At 42.6% G+C, this 19757-nt stretch overlaps 1 protein-coding gene across 3 annotated transcripts in view; it reads left to right on the plus strand.

Annotated features, from left to right (window-relative positions):
* Positions 1–18845, plus strand: part of ANXA11 (annexin A11) — a 48762-nt gene extending 29917 nt beyond the window's left edge. For all 3 annotated transcript variants that reach the window (XM_074232950.1, XM_074232951.1, XM_074232952.1), the window contains 13 exons: positions 851–963; positions 1599–2006; positions 2507–2594; positions 2878–2972; positions 4697–4810; positions 7551–7641; positions 8071–8150; positions 8310–8366; positions 9860–9953; positions 11720–11815; positions 13489–13547; positions 14134–14256; positions 18042–18845. In XM_074232950.1, coding sequence (XP_074089051.1) covers positions 851–963; positions 1599–2006; positions 2507–2594; positions 2878–2972; positions 4697–4810; positions 7551–7641; positions 8071–8150; positions 8310–8366; positions 9860–9953; positions 11720–11815; positions 13489–13547; positions 14134–14256; positions 18042–18101 — 1478 coding nt within the window. In that variant the 3' untranslated portion in view covers positions 18102–18845. The remainder of the gene's footprint in view (positions 1–850; positions 964–1598; positions 2007–2506; positions 2595–2877; positions 2973–4696; positions 4811–7550; positions 7642–8070; positions 8151–8309; positions 8367–9859; positions 9954–11719; positions 11816–13488; positions 13548–14133; positions 14257–18041) is intronic.
* The last annotated feature ends 912 nt before the right edge of the window (positions 18846–19757 follow it).

Consider the following 19757-nt stretch of genomic DNA (forward strand, 5'->3'; position numbering starts at 1 on the left):
TTCAAATCAGGACTCAGACACTTGATACATAGTAGCGGTGTGATCTTGGGCAAGTCACTTACCCCCCATTGCCTTACAAAAATGCCAAAAAAAACAAAGAAAAGCATTTTTCATTTGTTCTTACTCTTTCAACCTTTCCAGCCCTAACTTCAATAATCCTGTTATTCTATAAAACTATGTAAGGGGGAGGGATAAATTGAAAACTGGAGATAATTCTCCAACTTAGCTAGACTGATCCTAATCTAGACTAGAATTGCCTTCCAGTTGCATCTTCCTTCAATTCTGCTGCCGGTTTTTAGCCTAGATCCTTGTTTATAGGATCTTGTCTGTCTTTTTCTAACTTGGAAAGATATTCTTTTTATGGCCCGAGTTTTTAAAGTTTTATGTTTGGGAAATGTTTGAGGAACGGTTTATACTGTACTGCTACAAAAGACTGCTTGCTCCCCAGGTTAACAGGAGGGCAGGGCTCCTTGTTGGGGGCTTCTATGTTTATTTTTCCTTCATTTCTTGACCTTTTCGAGTTTGTTTTGTTTTTTTGCTTTTGCAAGGCACTGGGGTTAAGTGGCTTGCCCAAGGCCACACAGCTAGGTAATTATTAAGTGTCTGAGGCCGGATTTGAACTCAGGTCTGACTGACTCCAGGGCCCATGCTCTATCTACTGCACCACCGAGCTGCCTGACCTTTTCAGCTTTGGACAGCAGCGGAGGGTCAGCCCTGGTTGACTGCTCCCATGGGTTGCTTGCCCTCTTACCCTGGGGAGGGTTGGGCAGGGCTCATTATTGGGGGGGCTTTTCTGTTCGCATCAGAGGGTCAGCCCTGGTCTGATGGGGGGTTTGCCGATGTATTTCAGGTGGTAATGCCTGGGGGGGCACCGCCTACCCCTCCACCACCATGCCACCCATTGGGCTGGACAATATAGCCAACTACGCCGGACAGTTCAACCAGGATTATCTTTCAGGAATGGTAAGTGTTGCTCCTTCAGGGTGAAATGGTAGAGAATTGGGTTTACTTGGGCAGAAGTGGGGAAAATGCACATGTGGTTTTGGGTCTGTGACTTTGGCCGGGTGTGTCATTCAGGCAGCCAGTATGAACTGAGCACCCGTTTTCTGGGGGGTGTATTGGAACTTTTGGGGGAAGTGTCTGTCATAGCCAAGGGAGCCAAGGCATCTTGGTATTGTAGCTCTAGGAGTGTTGGAGGATCCTTGAGGTACAGCCGAACAAGGCCTCAGAAGCCTTGCAGTCCTCACAGGTCAGAAAACTGAAGCTTGGGGGTCTTAAGTGCTTTGTCCAAGGTCCCAGAGGTAACATCAGACTATTTGTCGGCTTGGTCTGGAGAGGGAGAGAGACCCAAACTTGGGGTTGGTTTGGTGGAAATGGGGCATGCGACAAATGAATGAGATGAGAGGTGAGATTTGTTTTCAAGGAGAGAGGGGCTTCTTTATCTGAGACTAATTGTTAGCTAGAAATTCCCACCAGGTCTCAGTCTGAGCCTACTCTCTTTGGTGATGATTTAAGTTTTTATGGTGTGTTTTTTTGAGGCTGTGTATTTGAAATCCCTCGTCAATTGAATAGTGATATTGTTGTTTGTGGTTTTTCAGGCTTCTAACATTTCAGGGACATTTGGAGGGCCCAGCATGCCAAACATGTATCCTGGAGCTCCTGGAGGAGGCTTCCCACCCATGCCTCCTGGGGGCTTTGGGCAGCCCCCTCCTGCCCAGCAACCGGTGCCACCTTATGGAATGTACCCACCTCCTGGAGGAAACCCACCTTCAGGAATGCCTGCTTACCCAGGATACCCCGGGGGTCCTGTGCCAGGCCAACCCATGCCTCCTCCTGGGCAGCAGGCTCCAGGGGCCTATCCTGGTCAGCCACCAATGACCTATCCGGGGCAACAGCCAATGCCACCACCTAGCCAGCAGCCAATGCCACCCCCTGGACAGCAGCATCCGATGCCAACCTACCCTGGATTCTCAGGATCAGTGACTCCGGCTGTCCCTCCATCACAGGTGACAGAAACTATGACCCCTTCCCAGATCTCTTCTTCTGTGGGCTTCCTTGACCATATTTCCTAGAACTTAGCTTCCAGACAATTTACCCTTTGATTGTCCTTTGCTGAATGTGCCCCATTTTGCCAGCTTGGCCTTAAGATGGGATATCAAGGGGCAGCTAGGTGGTGCAGTGGATAGAGCACCGGCCCTGGAGTAGTACCTGAGTTCAAATCCGGCCTCAGACACTTAATAATTACCTAGCTGTGTGACCTTGGGCAAGCCACTTAACCCCATTGCCTTGCAAAAAAAAAAAAACCTTAAAAAAATAAAGATGGGATATCGAATGGAGAGTCAGGGCGGTGCCATGGGCTTCATTTCCACCTCCGACACTTGCCACCTGAGTGACTCTTCCTTAGTTGGCAGAGGTAGAGATTGACAGGTGACTTTGGATCTGTGTCTGGCCTCGGGAGTTCTGAGGCCTGAGAAGTCTCTTCACAATTTTGTCTCCTCTTGGTTAGTTTGGGAAACGAGGCACCATCACAGATGCTCCGGGCTTTGATCCCCTGAGGGACGCAGAAGTCCTGCGGAAGGCCATGAAAGGGTTCGGTGAGTGTCCTGGGAGGTGGGGAGCTAGACCTTGGATGGAAAGGGGGGGCTTGTCCTTGCCGACTTTGAATTGAGTTCAGAGACCTAAAGACCACTCCTGTCCTTTGTGGGGAGGAACATGGAGGCCAGGCTTGACCCAGAAGGTGGCTCTGGGGGATGGAAGTAGGGAAATGAAAATGAAACGATGAGGTGAAGGAGTGACGGGGCTCTGGGAAGGTCATTTGTGCCTGCAAAAATGGCCTGCACCTCTGACACCCTCATGGCCACTTGCTTTCTCGCCTAGGGACCGATGAGCAGGCCATCATTGACTGTCTTGGGAGTCGCTCCAATAAGCAGAGACAACAGATCCTGCTTTCCTTCAAAACCGCCTATGGGAAGGCAAGTCTGGAAAAAGCCCTGTGATGCCAGCCCCTATCCCCCACCCCGGGCACCAGCCCTCCAGAAACCAGCATTCCCCATTACCCAAAACACTATGGACATGGCCATCTCCCTTCCCAGTCAGTCTTCTGCCCATCCCAAACTTGGCGCCTGAGAAAAGTGCCCAGGCTGTGGTTATGGGAATAATCCCAATTTCCAGCTCTTTCCATTTGATTCATTTTGCTTATTGAATCAGTGGTCTCCTTAGGGGGCAGTGCCATTTTGAATTGAATATCTGGTCCTTCAGAAAGAAAGCCTTGAGTCCTCGATAGAATTGAAGGGTGGAGATATTGTTTCTATTCCTTTGTCTTTCTTTAAATGTGATAGACACAGAGGATGGATGGATAGATAGAGATGCATTCCTATCCTCCTCCTTTCTGTCTGTCCTTCCTTCCATCTTTCCTTTCTCTCTCTCTCTCTCTCTGTTTCTCTCTCTCTCTGTCTCTCTATGTGTCTCTCTCTGCCTCTCCACCTGTCATTGACTCTGTCTCTATCTCTCTCTGTGTCTCCCTCTCTCTCTCTCTCTGATCTCTGTCTCAGTCTCCATCTCTCTCTATGTGCCTCTCCATCTGTCTTTAACTCTTCTCTCTCTCTCTCTCTCTCTCTCTCTCTCTCTCTCTCTCTCTCTCTCTCTCTCTCTCTCTCTCTCTCCCTTCTTTCCAAAGACAAAAAGTAATGATAGTTACTATTTACAAAGATTAAGGCTCTACAGTCATCAACTTTATGAGAAAAGTGTTGTGAGTGTTGGACTGCTGCGAATTCAAAAGCTTCTCACCCTTCTTAGAGGAAAAAAACAAGGGCAGTGGGAGATGGAGAGAAATAAGAATTTAAGTTCTGCTATGTTCTGGGCACTATGATGAGCCCTTTTATAAATATTGTCTCATTTGAGATCTTACAATGAAGTAAAGTAGGCTTGATGCCCAGTTGAGGTTTGCCAACTCAACCATCTTCCCAAATTCAGGTCTTTTAACCCTTTGGGGCCTCAATTATATTATCTGTGAGACTGGGCCATTAATATTGATCTTAGTGACTTCATAGTTTTTATGGCTATTGAATATAAAACTTGGAAGAGTTATTAAATAATAAAACATCAAAATTCAAGTCATTCTTTTTTTAAAAAATGTATTTATTTATTTTGAATTTTACAATTTTTCCCCAATCTTGCTTCCCTCCCCCCGCCCCCCACAGAAGACAGTCTGTTAGTCTTTATATTGTTTCCATGGTGTACATTGATCTAAGTTCAGTGTGATGAGAGAGAAATCATAGAAAAAAAAATAAAGTATAAGAAATAATTTTAAAAAAATTTTAAATTAAAGGTAAATAGTCTTTGGTCTTTGTTCAAACTCCACAATCCTTTCTCTGGATATGGCTATTGATTCTTTCAACTTTGTATCAAGTGATTTTTTAAAGAAGTAGAGGATAAGTCAATGTTTTGAAAGTCAGGGCTGTTGGAAGCTAGGGCAGGGAGGCAGTGTGTGAAAATGGGAGAAGTACTGATTGTGCTCAAAAGCTTTGAGTTCAAATCCTACTTTTTATGCTTTCAACCTGAGCCACTCTAGTAGACCTCAGTTTCTCCATCTGTGGGCTCAGCTTCTGATAATCATCCCTTCCAGTTCTGTGTCTGTGATGCTCTCGTTATGCTGCCTTTCTGACTTCTCGTGGGTCTGTCCTTCCTCTCCAACCAGGACCTCATCAAAGATCTCAAGTCAGAACTCTCAGGGAATTTTGAGAAGACCATCCTGGCTATGATGAAGACCCCGGTCCTTTATGATGTCTATGAAATAAAGGAAGCCATCAAGGTGAGTGGCTGGTTAGTTAGTGAGTTTGAGCCTGGGACTGGGTGGGGTCCATCCACTGCGGGGACTTGATCTTTATCCTGGAAGGCTTATGATCTCAAAGCTCCTATACAGGCTGATATGGAGGAAATTTGGATTTAGATGATAAAGGAGAGCTCAGGGTCTTTTCAGAGGTGAGGCAGTCCAAGTCAGGTGTGTGTGGAGCAAACCAGTTTCAGTCTAGGTAAGAATCATCTACCTTTACCTGGCTTTGTCCACCCCCACCCTCCTACTGCTCTTAAGGACATTTAAGGGGGCAGCTAGGTAGTACAGTGGATAGGGCACTGGCCCTGGAGTCAGGAGAACCTGAGTTCAAATGTGGCCTCGGATACTGAATTATCTAGCTGTATGACCTTGGGCAAGTCACTTAACCCCATTGCCTTAAATTTTTTTTTTTATTAAGTTTTTGCAAGGCAAATGGGGTTAAGTGGCTTGCCCAAGGCCACACAGCTAGGTAATTATTAAGTGTCTGAGACCGGATTTGAACCCAGGTACTCCTGATTCCAGGGCTGGTGCTTTATCTACTGCACCACTTAGCTGCCTCCCATTGCCTTAAATTTAAAAAAAAATTTAGGTGAGGAGATCCTACCTTCCTCTTTTTGATTTGGGAAGTCAAAATAACACAGAAGGGAGCTATTCATCATTCTATTATGAAATCATAGTCCTCTGACTTTTGAAATAAGCTGACCCAAACTGAGACCTCTCTCCCACTCCCTCCTGCTCCTTCCCAGAACCACGTTAGACCTGCTAATAAAATTCATAAACTTTTATTGAAGCATCTTCTATGGATAAGGTGACTGACCAGGTGGCACAGTGTGGGGCCTGAAGTCAGGAAGATTCATCTTCTAGAATTCAAAACTGGTCTCAGACACATCCTAGCTGTGTGACCCTAGGCAGGTCACTTTACCATGTTTGCCTTAGTTTCTTCATCTGTAAAATGAGCTGGAGAAAGAGATAGGAAACCACTTCATTGTTTTTTGCCAAGAAAATCCCAAATGGGGTCATAAAAGGTTGGACATAATGGCACAACCACATGCATAAAGTCCTATGATGGGTTTTGGGTAAGAGAAAGTTGACATTTCCTTTCCCCACCTCCGCCTTGTACATCTTCTGGCTTAGGCATGGGAGAGAAGGGTTTTAGGAAATCCTCCCCATAATACCCTCCCTAAAAAAAGATGGCTCGGTCACGTCAAGGGGAGTCTGCCCACTTGAGTAATTACAGAATTAGAGAATCCTAGATGCATCTATGAGAGAGAGCAAACATGACTCCTAACAAATGAATGTCTAACCCTTCAGGTGGGAGATCTAGATAAGAAAATATTCATTTTCTTCTTAAAGATAAAGGTGGTAGGTGGAAATCCATGGGCGGTAGGTCCACAACCAATGCAGAGCTGTTGTCATGTTCTTCCTTCTGTTTGACTTAGAGATCCTTGTTTATAGGCAGGTCCTCAGATTATGGACAGGAAGCATAGCTTGTTCCAGGCTAGGTAACAGAAATTATTGACTGTATGTATGAAAGATCTTTAGGAAAACCTTTCAGTTTTTCTTTCTAAAACATTAAAGATGTGTAGAGCAGGGATGGGGGAACCTCTTTTCTACCAAAGACCTTTTGGATATTTATATTGTCATTCAGGGACTATATAAAAATTAATCAACCTAAAAAATTAGCCTGCTATATGGGGTCAAACATTAAATTAATTCTGCCCTAAAAAGGTAGATTTATAGAATTTTGAGTCCCACTTGCAGTTGCTGTGGCCCAAGGGCCGGATGTTCCCCACCCCTGGATATATTACTGCATTTTTTTTAATATCCTGGGGAGCCAGGGAGTAGTGACTGTAGTTCTGGGATTTCCTGAATGGGGATTAAAATAGTCTGACATACAATAAAAAAGAATGAGGCTGAACTCTGAGCCACTGACACTTTTTAAAGGGTCTATGATCTCCTCTAATGAAGTGGACCTCAGATTTTTCTCATGATCTGACATGATCCCTTTTTCCAGAACCCTGTTTTTTTAACCCATATATATGTATACAAAAGAGGCATGGAAAAATTGATAGACCTTACTCTTGAGCCAGAAATGACATATTGGTGGGGAATGGGGAAGGAGGAGAGGGGTCACAGGTTGGGTGAAACCTGAGACATCTCCATTGGCTAAGTGATCATAAGATGGTCACATAAGATTGGACAAGAAGGGGTGGCTAGGTGGCATAGTGGATAAAGCACCGGCCCTGGAGTCAGGAGGACCTGAGTTCAGATCCAGCCTCAGACACTTAATAATTACCTAGCTGTGTGGCCTTGGGCAAGCCACTTAACCCCATTTGCCTTGCAAAAAAAAAAAGAGATTGGACAAGAGAGAAGGGTCTGCAGGTACCATTTTCCAAAGCATCAAGGCATCCCACCTATGCAGGCTTGGACATGGTTAAATTGGACATGGACATGATTAAAACAGGATGGAGATATCTTTGTCAACATTCTTGTGGTTGTCCAAGTGAGCCTAATAGCTTGGTAAACAGTAGTGAACATTACATTAAAGTTTGAGACCCACTATAAAAATGTATTTCTCCTTCTCTGATTTATGTAGACTACTAAACTGATTGGAATAGAGTAAGGTCTGAATGAATTATTTCTTGCACCTGTGTTCTCTGAAGCATGAACCCATGTTGAGTGATAATGTGGTTGCTGACTTTATCCTCCCCCCATACAGGGTGCTGGCACAGATGAAGCTTGCCTTATTGAGATTTTTGCCTCTCGCAGCAATGAGCACATCCGAGAAATCAACAGGGCCTACAAAACAGGTTAGACTAGTCTGGGACGGTTGCCTTGGTCACTTATGGTGTTTTCATGAATACATACATATTTGACTAGAGTTTCCTTTGGTTTGTTGACCCCGGTATCCTTTTATCTGCGACATAATCCTTTTTCCTTTTCTTTTCAAAGCTCCTTTCTCCTACCTAATTCCAATCCTATCTATCTATCCATCTGTCTATCCATCCATCCTACCATCCATCCTTTAATCCATTCATCCATCCATCCTTCCATCCATTCATCCCTGCCATTGCTATGATTACAGGACCTGTCCATCACATGTTACATAGATGGTAGCTTTCTCAATTTCACAGAAATCACCCTGAAGCCACATTGTCCATCCAGACCCTTCTGTCCATTGGCAGGTCAACCCTGCTCTTGGCCTGGGCAGATTTACTCACCATCTTTCCTACTTCCAGAATTCAAGAAGACTTTGGAAGAAGCCATTAGAGGGGATACATCAGGACATTTCCAGAGACTTCTAGTCTCACTTGCTCAGGTATCATTTCAGGTGTTACATCTCTGGGTTCTAAGGCAGGAAAGGGGTGACATGGCCACTTAACTGCCAGAGAATCCATGAAGTCTTGAGCTCTCCCTGGACCCTCCGTGGTGGGGGCACAATAAACTGAGGATACAACCAATGTGACTTTTCTTCCAGGGAAACCGAGATGAAAGCACAAATGTGGATTTGTCCCTGGCTCAAAGAGATGCTCAGGTTAGTATTGCTGATGTTTGTCCTTCATTCTTAAAGAAGATCATGAGGTCAGGGAGGTGATGTCATGACATGCAAGTGAATGGATTTGAGTGAGGGGGTACAGTCGACTGCCTCCCTTTCTCCTTTGGAGCCATCTGGGTGCAGTGGCCAGATATGAATCAGGATGACTGGAGATGGCCCTGGATGCGAGGCAATCAGGGTTAAAGGCTTGCCCAAGGTCACATAGCTTGTAAGTGTCTGAAACCAGGCTTGAACTCAGGTACTCCTGACTTCAAGGCTGGCTCTCTACCCATGGTGCCATCTATCTTAACTGTAGTAACACTGGTGAGCACCCAATGACTCATCTCTTCCTTTTTAAATTAAAAAGTATTTATCCCCTTTGTCTCCACCTCCTGCCAGCCCTGTCCTGAAAAAGAAAATAAGAAAAAAAAGCAAATCCTTTATTAAATTAACTCTTCCTTTTTCTTATACTTTACAAGGGATAACTCTGATTTTGCAAGGCAAGGAGTTTGGGATGAATTTGTTTTTTTTCTTTTTGGGTCTGGTTTTAGTGATCATTAGGAAAGAATAGGATGATTTAAAAAAGAAAAATCACACAGTGAAAGTCAACTGTTTGTTGACTCTGTTAACAGTTTCATGTACATTCCTCAATAGCTGCTCTAATGTATGTAACTCTAGATATTTTGGGATGGTTTTTTAAATTTTATTTTATTTGGTGGTTTCAGTTCAGAATTTTAACTTAATTTAATTCTTCTCTCCCCCGCTCCAAAAAAGCAAACCAAAACTGGATGTGTTCGAGAGAGGCACATAGTGATTAGTTGTTGGAAATATTATGGAGAAGATTCCTGCACCAAAGAGCAGATTGTACATATGATAAACAGTTCCTGCTAATCTACCTGAACTGTGAATTTGTTCCTTTTCCAAAGTCTCATTGATATGAATATCAAGACTAGAATTAGATTCAAATGCAGAGTCCTGAATTCACTGGTCATTGATCTATAAAATGACCCTAGCTTCCTTAACTTGGAGCGCTTTGCTGCATGGATGGGGGCGGGTCTGGGGTCTCCAGGTCTTTAGTTCATCTTCTCTACTTCAGCCACGTTTGCCTACTTGCCATCACCCAGTCTAGTACACCCTTCTGACCCTGCCTTGTCCATTACCTGATTTCTTCTTGTCTTCTGTGTTTTTTGCGGGTCTTAAAGCTGACCCTGCCGTGTCACCCTGAGACTCACTTTCTGCCTATTTTCATGATCCATGACTTTCCCCACTCCCCACTAGCCCTTTGGTGACAACCTCCAGAGAGGAATGTCCTGAGTGGAAGCAGTAGATGTTGCTTTGATCATTGAACCCTCCCCTTTGTTTCCATCTGGCCCTCAGGTACCCAGATACTTAGCTATGATGCTTTCATGGCCAACCTCCTATGCTAGAAATAAGGTGAATTGAGTATTTGCAGGATAAGAGCCTCACAATTTGCCTTTCCTCATTCTGACCAGGAACTATATGCCGCAGGAGAGAATCGTCTGGGGACCGATGAATCCAAGTTCAATGCCATCTTGTGCACAAGAAGCCGGGCTCACCTGACGGCAGGTAATGGGGTCCAGAGCCATCTGGAGACAGATTCTAATTTTTTAACTCCATGACTGAATCTTCTGATCCAACTGGAAGAGAAGGGTGCAGACGCGCGAGCCTTTCTAGGATGTTTTTCACTCCCTGGTGGAGGAGTTCTTAACAAAAAAATCACAGACCTTTGATAGTGTCTTGTGAAAGCACTGGACACCTTCTCAGAAGAATATTTTTAATGCATAAAATACATAGCATTATAAAGAAAATCAGCTAGATTGAAGTCAAGATATAACTTTTTCCCATCCAATTTCAAAGACCTTCCTTTTATCCCCTTATCCTTCTGGGGATAAGTGAACCCCACATTAAGAATCCCCTACCCTAACTGTACTATTTACAAAGTAACAGCTATGTTGGAGGATGATCAGTTGTGAATGAGCAATGCTGTGACCCAAGAGAATTGGGAAGGACTTACTTATCCATCCCAAAGACAGAACAGATGGTGGCTTGAAGCATGCTTTAAAAAAAAAAGGGCTTTATTTTTCTTGAGGTTTTATTTTGGGGTGGGGGAAGGGGTTATGTTTATTTTAACAACATGACTATTGTGGTAATGTTTTTCATGCGTACACATTTTTAATCTACATCAAATAACTTGCTTTTTTGAATGAAAGGATTGAGGTAGGAAAAAGGGGAAGAGGATTTGGACCTCAAGATTTTAAAAGTGAATGTTGAAACTTGTTTTTACATGTAACCAGGGAAAAATAAAATAATACACAATTTTTTTTTTTTGTTTTTTTTGCAAGGCAAATGGGGTTAAGTGGCTTGCCCAAGGCCACACAGCTAGGGAATTATTAAGTGTCTGAGGCCAGGTTTGAACTCAGGTACTTACTCAAGGTAACATCCAAGAGTCCTTGTCATCACCCTCCGCCCAAGACAATAAACTTTCATCTTTCTTTTTTCTTTTTTTTTTTTCTTCTTAAAGAGCTCCCTGGGCTCATGGGCTCAGTGACAATGATATAGATGAGAAGGAAATTCTTTTTTTTTTTTATTTTTGCAAGACAATGGGGTGAAGTGGCTTGCCCAAGGCCACACAGCTAGGTGATTATTAAGTGTCTGAGGCCAGGTTTGAACTCAGGTCCTTCTGACTCCAGGGCCAGTGCTCTATCCACTGTGCCATCTAGCCACCCCCCAGCACCACCTAGCCACCCCAACTTTCATCTTTAAAGAAACAAATACAGTATAAACATGTCTGTATCTAATGGTAGCTATCCCTAGAGCAAGGGGAGAGTCTGAGGAGGGGAGGAAAAAAAAACTCCACAATAATGATTACATATTTAAAAAGAATAGCAAGGGGAGGCAGCTAGGTGATGTAGTGAATAGAGCACCGGCCCTAGAGTCAGGAGGACCTGAGTTCAAATCCAGCCTGAGACAATAATTACCTTAGCTGTTTGACCCTGGGCAAGTCACTTCACCCCATTGACTTGCCAAAAGAAACATAAACAAACAAATAAAAGGAATAGCAAGTTGTATATAATAAAATTTGCAGTTTCATGTGCAATCATTTTTTTCTATTCTACTGTGTAACAGAAATGTTGTTTTATACCATAGCTTCAAAAGAAAATAAATAAAAACAAAACAAGACAAAACAGAAAACCAAATTCAAGGGATCATCTAAGACTAGAAGGAGGGCTCAGAACAGAGCAGTAAAAACTTTGGAAGTCAGGGTCATGGTTGGGCAATGTTCCACTTTGCCAGGAAAAGCTTTGTTCACCCTCTTGTGTCCTTTCCCCCAGTTTTCAATGAGTACCAGCGGATGACAAACCGAGATATTGAGAAGAGCATTTGCCGGGAGATGTCTGGGGACTTGGAACAGGGCATGCTGGCTGTAGGTATGTACCCTGGTGATTTTGATTGGCCACACTCAAGGCTAAACTTTTTTCCCCCTTCCTTCCTTTCTCTTTTTTTCTTTCTTTTTTCCTTCCTTTCTTGTCTTTCTTCCTTCCTTCCTTTCTCTTCCTTTCTCTCTCTCCATTCATTTCCTTTCTTTTTTTCTCCTTCCTTTCTTTCCTTCTTTTTTCTCTTCCTTCCTTTTTCTTTTTTCTCTTCCTCCCTTCCTCCCTCCCTTCCTTCCTCTTTCTTCCTGAAGCAGTCAGGTTAAGTGACTCATCCAGGCTCATGGAGCTACTAAGCATCAAGTACCTGAGACTGGATTTGAACTCATGTCCTCCTGCCCCTGGGCCAGTAATCTATCTGCTGGGCCAGCTAGCTGCCTCCAAGGCTAAACTTTCTAACTTTCCCTTCTAGGGATGCGGGGACAATCTCCTGTGCCTTTTGGGCTAGACCCCCTTGGGATTCCCTAGGGCACGATGGGAGGGAGCCTTTCTAAACCATTAGGCCTGAGGTTGGCCTGAGAGAGGGAGCACACCTGTTCAGTGTGCCCAGTAAAGGATCAGCAGGTGGCTCCTCCTTCTCGCTATGTCCAATAGCTGCTGTGCAGCCCACAGTAATAACCAGTTTTGAACTCGTCTCATTGGCACCAGGAACAGAAGAGGGAGGGGGATGGCCATCTAAAGAGTGCCAGTACTGTAAATGTTGCCGCTCAAGTGGAGCCTTGGATTCCTTTTCCTTGGCTGAGTGTCCATTTCTTGTCTCACCCATGTGCTTTGTGGCCGATACTATCCTTGTAGCTTTGCTCTGGACGTGCATCGTCCTTGTTGGGTGTCAGTAGCTCATCTCCCAGAGGATACTACACCCCACGTCCTGCCAAGTCTTCTCAAAATATCATCCTTGAATTAGTGGTCCGCAGAAAGACCATTGCTTGCAGTGCAAGTCATACTGTACCCCAAGCTCCCCAACCCCTCCCCATTTCCCCAAAGTCGGCTCTTGGTAGCCCCTCCTCGGAGGCAGGTGTCTGCTCTTGTTCTCCATACTTAGAGTTTGCATTTCACCGACTCTTCAGGAGGCTACAAATTGCTGTTTCAAGCCTACTTGGAAAAATAACGTCTGTCTTTTCGATTTGCTCTTTCCAAAGCTTTCTGGATCTCATGCAGGGTAAACCACCCCCCCCAATTTCTCTGTGTGTCTCCTGTGGTATTGTGGCTTATTGAGCAAGGAAGCATCCCTGGAAACATCTCCATGCTTTGCTACTTTTATCTGTGTGAACATCATTTGTCATTGGTGTCTTCTACCTGAGTGGTTTTTCATGAACATCTGTGTTCCCTTGGAAAGAAACAATGAATGACACATAAAATGCTCACTTTCCTTTGCTATTCATCATTGATTGGTTACCAAGTGCTTCCTGAATAAGAAGTTGGGCTCCTGAGGCGGCGTCTGCATGACCTTTATTTCATGACCCCATGGAGCTGAGCTGCTGGGACCGTTGTGGGTGGTGGGTGGTGGGTGGCGGGTGGCGGGTAGTCAGAGTCTGGAGGAGTAGAGACAAGTGTCCCCTGCCATGCCCACAGACGCCAGGAGAGATGAAACTGGTTTAGAGGTCTCAAGGGCTGCTTCTCGGCCCCTGCATCTGTTGCTAATCTAATTAAGCCTTGTTTCTCCATTGCAGTCAAGTGCCTGAAAAACACTCCAGCTTTCTTTGCGGAGAGACTCAACAGAGCTATGAGGGTACGTATTCTCTAAGGACCTTTGCTGTAGACAACTAATTAATAATAATAATAAAAGACACTTTAAAGTTTCCAAAGATATTTACTCATAACAAATCTCTCAGAATAGCTGCTATTAGTATTCCCCGTTTTACAGCTGAAGAAAATAAAACAGCTTAAGTGACTTGCCCAGAATCACACAGTATCTGAGGTAGGATTCAAACCCACATCTTCCAGACATCCATATCAAGCACTAATCAATACTCCATCTAGGAAATGATAAGGAAACACAGCCCTGCCCATTGGGTGTAATCACAGCGTGGCATTGGAACAGATGTCACTTTTAGTTTAATAAATGGGCAAAGAGATGACCTGGAAGACTTAGTTGTGGCTGGGAGGGAGATGTCCCTCTGTGGACCAGAATCCAGATCCTCCATACCCGGCAGCTGTCCTCAGGAAAGGGGAAGGAAACAGACCTCACACTGTCAGACTGAGATAGAGGTCTGAATCATCCTCATCAGATCACGTCACTCTAAATGTACTGACCCATTTTAAATAGGGAGGGGAGAGAAAGGCTCTGGATTCATGTTTTTCTGGTGACTTTACAGGGAGCAGGAACAAAAGACAGGACTCTTATCCGGATCATGGTGTCTCGAAGTGAGATTGACCTGCTTGACATCCGAGCTGAGTATAAGAGACTCTATGGCAAGAGTCTATACCATGACATTACGGTAAGGGGAACTCTTCAGATGGGGAGTTAACTGAGGCAAATTGCTCTCTGTCCCTCTTTCTCTCTCTCTCTCTCTCTCTCTCTCTCTCTCATTTATGCACACACACACTCAAGGTCTAAACCTCACAATTGCAATTTACTTCAATTACACTTGAAAAATATTAGAGAACATGCTATTTGTAATTCCACAGACAGATATATTATGTCATAGATATCTATTCAAATAAGACTATACATTTCCTTGAGAGCAAGCTTCTATTCAATATTTTGTATTTCCCCAAAATGACTACAAATTCATAGCTCTAAATACTTAAATCATCCTTTGGGGAAACAACCTAATCTTTTGAGGTTGACAACCAGGAGCGATATTCCTGCCTCCCGCTATATTGTCAGTTGAATAATTGCTCCCATCAGGGATTCATTGACCTTTCCAGTTCCAGTCTAGGAATTCTTTAATGATCTTTTCAGTTTGCTGGTGGAGTAGATTTGAGTCACAGAGACCTTTCAGCTGTTGAGATCGCCAGGTCCATCCTTAGTAAAGGGATTTGCAGTGTTTCTATAGGTAGTAAGTAGTGGAGCTGGGAGTTGACCTCTGGTCTTCTTGATCAAAATCTGGTTCTTTCCATGGAGCCATTATGCCTTTCATTGGGATGGTAAGCCTTGTCCAGCCACCATCACCAGTCATTGCTGTGAGGGGCAGTCACTCCAAGGATTCTTTGGGCTTTTTTTTTTTTTAGTTTTTTTTGCAAGGCAATGGGGTTTTGCCCAAGGCCACACAGCTAGGTAATTATTAAGTGTCTGAGGCCGGATTTGAACTCAGGTACTCCTGACTCCAGGGCCGGTGCTTTATCCACTGCACTACCTAGCCGCCCTCCTTGGGCTTTTTCTAAGATGCCCACCACAGATGATGAAATACAATCAAACTATTTATTTATTTATTTGTTTATTTGTCTGTCTATTTACTTATTTATTTATTTATTTGTTTGTTTATTTGTTTGTTTGTTTATTTATTTTTTTTATCAGTGGAATAGACTAGGTGTAAAAGCAGGGTAATCGAACAATTAAGAGTTAAACTCTGGGACAGCCTGATTGTACAGTAGGAAGTACCAGGGAGGAGGTCGTTGAGGCTGGAGTAACTGAAGAAGGACCTTCCCAGATATCTGGTCCCAGGAGTGGACCAGATAAGATAGAGAGAATATAGAGAGGATCTGACCCAGGTGAGGGTTACAAGTCTAAGCAACAAACTGGAGGCAGGAGGGATTATGGAAAATTGGAGCAACAAGCCTTGAATGATGAACTTGGGATTACAGACAGGACTTCGATGTAATTCCCCTTCCAACACTTAATCTTTTGAACCTCAGATGATTCTTTGTTTAGCTTTTATAATTACTATACTTTGTTTATATATATCACCTTTATTTCCAAATAAATAACTGTTCCCTGTCCCTTCTAACAAAAAAAAATGGGGGAAAAGTTCAACAAAACTAACTAATGTATCAACCAAATTTAACAAAATCAGACTCCCAATTCCCCTGTCTGTTTCGAAGAGAGGAGATTTTTTTTTTTTGTAAGCTTGGAAAGCATCAAAAAACTGAGACAGATAGAGGAAAGAAAAAAAGGATTGGATATGAAACTGTTGAGTCAACAAAGAGAATAGGGTAGGATAAGTAGAACTGAGAATCATCAGCGTATAAATGGCAATTAAATTTCCAGGAGCTGATGAGATCCCCAAGAGAAGTTGTATAAAGAAAGAAGAGAAGAAAGTTTCCAGAGAGGGTGGGGACTGTCTGGCGGCCCGAGATATCATTTGGTCTGGTGCTGCCACAGCAGTCGCAGGCGGAACTTGAAATTCAATATATCTCAGCTTTTTAGGGGTAAATTAGTTGGTAATTGTGTATGGCCTGAGAATAATGTTACAAATATCCAAATGACCCTTAGCAGAAAAGATTTTCTACCTCTGGGACTATAGAGGGACAATTAGGGTTAAGAGAGTGTGATCTCGAGGAAGAGACAGAGAAAGAGTAGTTGGTCACATGGATGGGAGAAAGAGTAGCATCCTGAAAATATAGATAGAAAAGGGTATCCAGGATGCAAGGTAATCAACAGTGTCAAAGGCTACAGAGAGATCAAGAAGGATTGAAAAAAAAACATAGGTCAAAATATACATCAAGTTTTTGTTGGACCAGCCCTTCTTGACTTTACTTCTGAACCTCCTTCTGTACTCCTGTTTGTTTCCTTTCATTTTCTTTTTGTATCATTATAACTCCTCTCAATACTTTCCCCCATGATGTTCTTTCTCCCCTAACAATAAAAACCCAGGGAAGTACATCTCAATTCTTCCCCAAGCCCAGTATAGGTCATCATAATTATACCATGTTTGTGGCTTTGAATTTATCTTCTTGTCTTTATGTGTTTTATCTTTCTGCTTCTGCTTGCTTTCCTTTGCATCAGTCCAAATGAGTTTGCCTTTGATTCTTGGTATTCTTCATCTTCATCATTTCTTATGACCCAGTGATATTTGATTATATCGCTAAATTACAATTTTTGAAAAATTTTAATATTTAATTTACTGCTACTATTTATGATAATTTAGTGAGAACAATTGTGATTAAATATATTAAATATATATTAAATATATTGAAAACTAATAATAAAAAAGTCAGGTCTGGTTTATTTTGGTATCTGATTTTAATAACTATCATAGCTGATAAACAATACCTTGAAAAGAAACAGATTCAAAATGGAAGAATGACATCGTTAGCTGTTCTTCCTAAACCGCAATACACATTTCTCAACCATATCTACTAATTATTCAAAGGATTTTATTGAAATTCTTTAGTAAATTTATCTCTTCTGTGATGTCAGTTGATGTAAATCACAATTTTTTTAGTCATAGGTGATCCTCTAAAATGAGAGATAATTTATGGAAATGATTTATCCATCATGGGATTTCTCATACTGGTAGTATTATAAATCTTCGTTGTGTTGACCAATAATACAAATACAAATGTGGGGGTTCCATTTTGACTTTAAAAAATGAATCCTTCTAGGGGCGGCTAGGTGGCACAATGGATAAAGCACGGGCCCCAGAGTCAGGAGTACCTGGGTTCAAATCTGGTCTCAGACACTTAATAATTACCTAGCTGTGTGGCCTTGGGCAAGCTACTTAACCCCATTTGCCCTGCAAAAACCAAAAAAAAAAAAATGAATCCTTCTACATGAAATTGTTGGGAACCATATGCAAAAATTCTTTTTAAAAGCCTGTAAAATGCCATTCAAGATTAAAGGAACGATCATTATTCTTAGTTATCTTCCTCAGTAGATAATTTTTTATTTTCAGGGAGAAAGTAGGACATAGGTTGCAATTTATTTCTTATTTTCTTAATTTATTTATTTATTATTACACTTGGAAAAATATTAGAGAACATGTGGTTTGTAATTTTAAAAAAATTCTCCGAGCACTTAGTTCAGATAGGTGCGGGAAGATATAAATGTTGGGTGGGGGTAGAGGGATAGAATAGTTCTGGTGGATAGCCAGGGTCTAGTTTTTTCCTAATTTGCAGTCTTCCCCGCCTAGTATGACCAAGAAATCTTCAAACCTTCAAGAACCTTGGCTAACTCTTAGTGATTCCAGGTTCTCTCTTTGACCCCCTTAGCTCCACTGGTACTTGAAGGATCCTTCTGGGGCTTGGAGGGGAGGACCCTCAGAATCGGGGCCTTTATGAAGAGGAGATCAGGAAGCAAGGTTCATCTTGTCTAACTTGTCCCTTTGCTTTCTGTGTCCAGGGAGACACCTCTGGGGATTACCGGAAGATTCTGTTGAAGATATGTGGAGGCAATGACTGAACCAGTGTGCCTGCCTTCTGACCAAGAAGAGGAAAAGGAAAGAAGTCTTTTTTTCCCCCCCAGATTTTTATAGATTTTCCAGTGAAGTGGATGTCAAAATATCCATTGTAGATTCCTTGTCTCTTTCCCATCCCTTCCCTTCCCTAATGGCGCATCTTGCTGAAGGACTTTGATAGATGTGTTAGAACTTTCTCAGGATTTTTTTTTATCCATCACGATGGCCACAAGCTTCCTGCTGTTGAAGTAGATAATTAACTTTTTTTTTCCTCCCTCACAGTCTCACATGGTCCCATTTTCCTGTTGCACATCTGAGACTGTTAGCTTCATTTTAGACTTTTTAAATTGTGTTTTGAAGCAATGCTTAATTTTTTTTAAATAACCATTGCCATACACATGTCTTTTTTTTTGGTCTTTTTTTTAATCTTTTTTTTTTTAAAGCCACAAACATTTCTGGTGCAAGGGATGACTGGTTCTCTACGACCCCTCTCCAGAGGGGGTTTGAGAGGGGAATGGGAAGACAGTTAACTGTAATTTCGTTTGTCTGAAACAAATGTGTCATGAGAACTGTCATTGCCAAACACTTTTTTAAAAATATAGAGAGACTAAGAATGTAGCAGCAGCTGCTCGCCAATGACAGAAGCGCCTTCTGTTTGATAATCTGCCTTAAACCTGAATGTCTAACTGAAAGCTGTTATCCAATTAAAACTATCTCTCTTCTAAACCTTCTAAAAACATTTTACTCGACTGATGTGTGTGGTTTGGTTTTTTTGATCTATGGCATAGATTCTGCTGGGCTAAAGGTGCTTTCAAAAAACAGAGACCTGGAGGGTAGATATCAGAGTTAAGGTTGATATGCCTTCATAGTGAGAAGCATACACCTTGATAATTACTTAGTTCTGCTTCCTCTGGGAGCATTTCCTCCCTCCCAAATCACTCAACCCAATATTGCCATTGGAGCCATGAATATAGTGTCCTTAACGTGACCCTCGACAACATGAGGACTGGCAGGGTGGTGAATCCTAGTCCAGATGCTGAGACCGGGGGAGCCATGGTATATGTCATGGCTCCCGTACTCCCCCATCCCTTTAGTAATGTCCGATGAAGCTTATGCATCTCTTCTCAGAATAACATCTTTATAGAATTGAAGGAAATGCTAAATTTCATTTGGAGATTAGTGAAAATAAAGAAGCATATTTTTTCCCCCAACCAAGTTCAGTGACCCCTTGAGTTCCTGGAGAGGAGATCCCCAAGTTAAGAACCATAGATTAACAATCATCAAGGCTAGAATAAGTATGATCAAGATGAAATTTGAAAGTCAAGGGAGGTCAAGAGTTAATAATCATGGAGTTCACATCATGCCCCAATATTAATTTTTGTTTGGGGCCTTTGTATACCTGCAGAGTGAACCACAAAATAAACAGGTGGTGCTTACTACAAGTTTGGAAACAAATTGCCTTCCTGAACAAATTCCAAGAATTTGTACTTGGTCCCAGACCGAACCCTGGCTAATATAATAACCATAGAGAATGGTACAGAAGCCAGAACAAACAAAGATAAAAGACATTCCCTGCCCTCACAAGCTTATAGTCTAAACAACTGAACAAAGAAGCTAAACAAACAATAAAGAGGAAATATTCTAAACTTTTCTGGGGAGGG

The sequence above is a fragment of the Macrotis lagotis genome, chromosome 4, assembly GCF_037893015.1.
Source record: "Macrotis lagotis isolate mMagLag1 chromosome 4, bilby.v1.9.chrom.fasta, whole genome shotgun sequence".
Classification (NCBI taxonomy): Eukaryota; Metazoa; Chordata; class Mammalia; order Peramelemorphia; family Peramelidae; genus Macrotis; species Macrotis lagotis.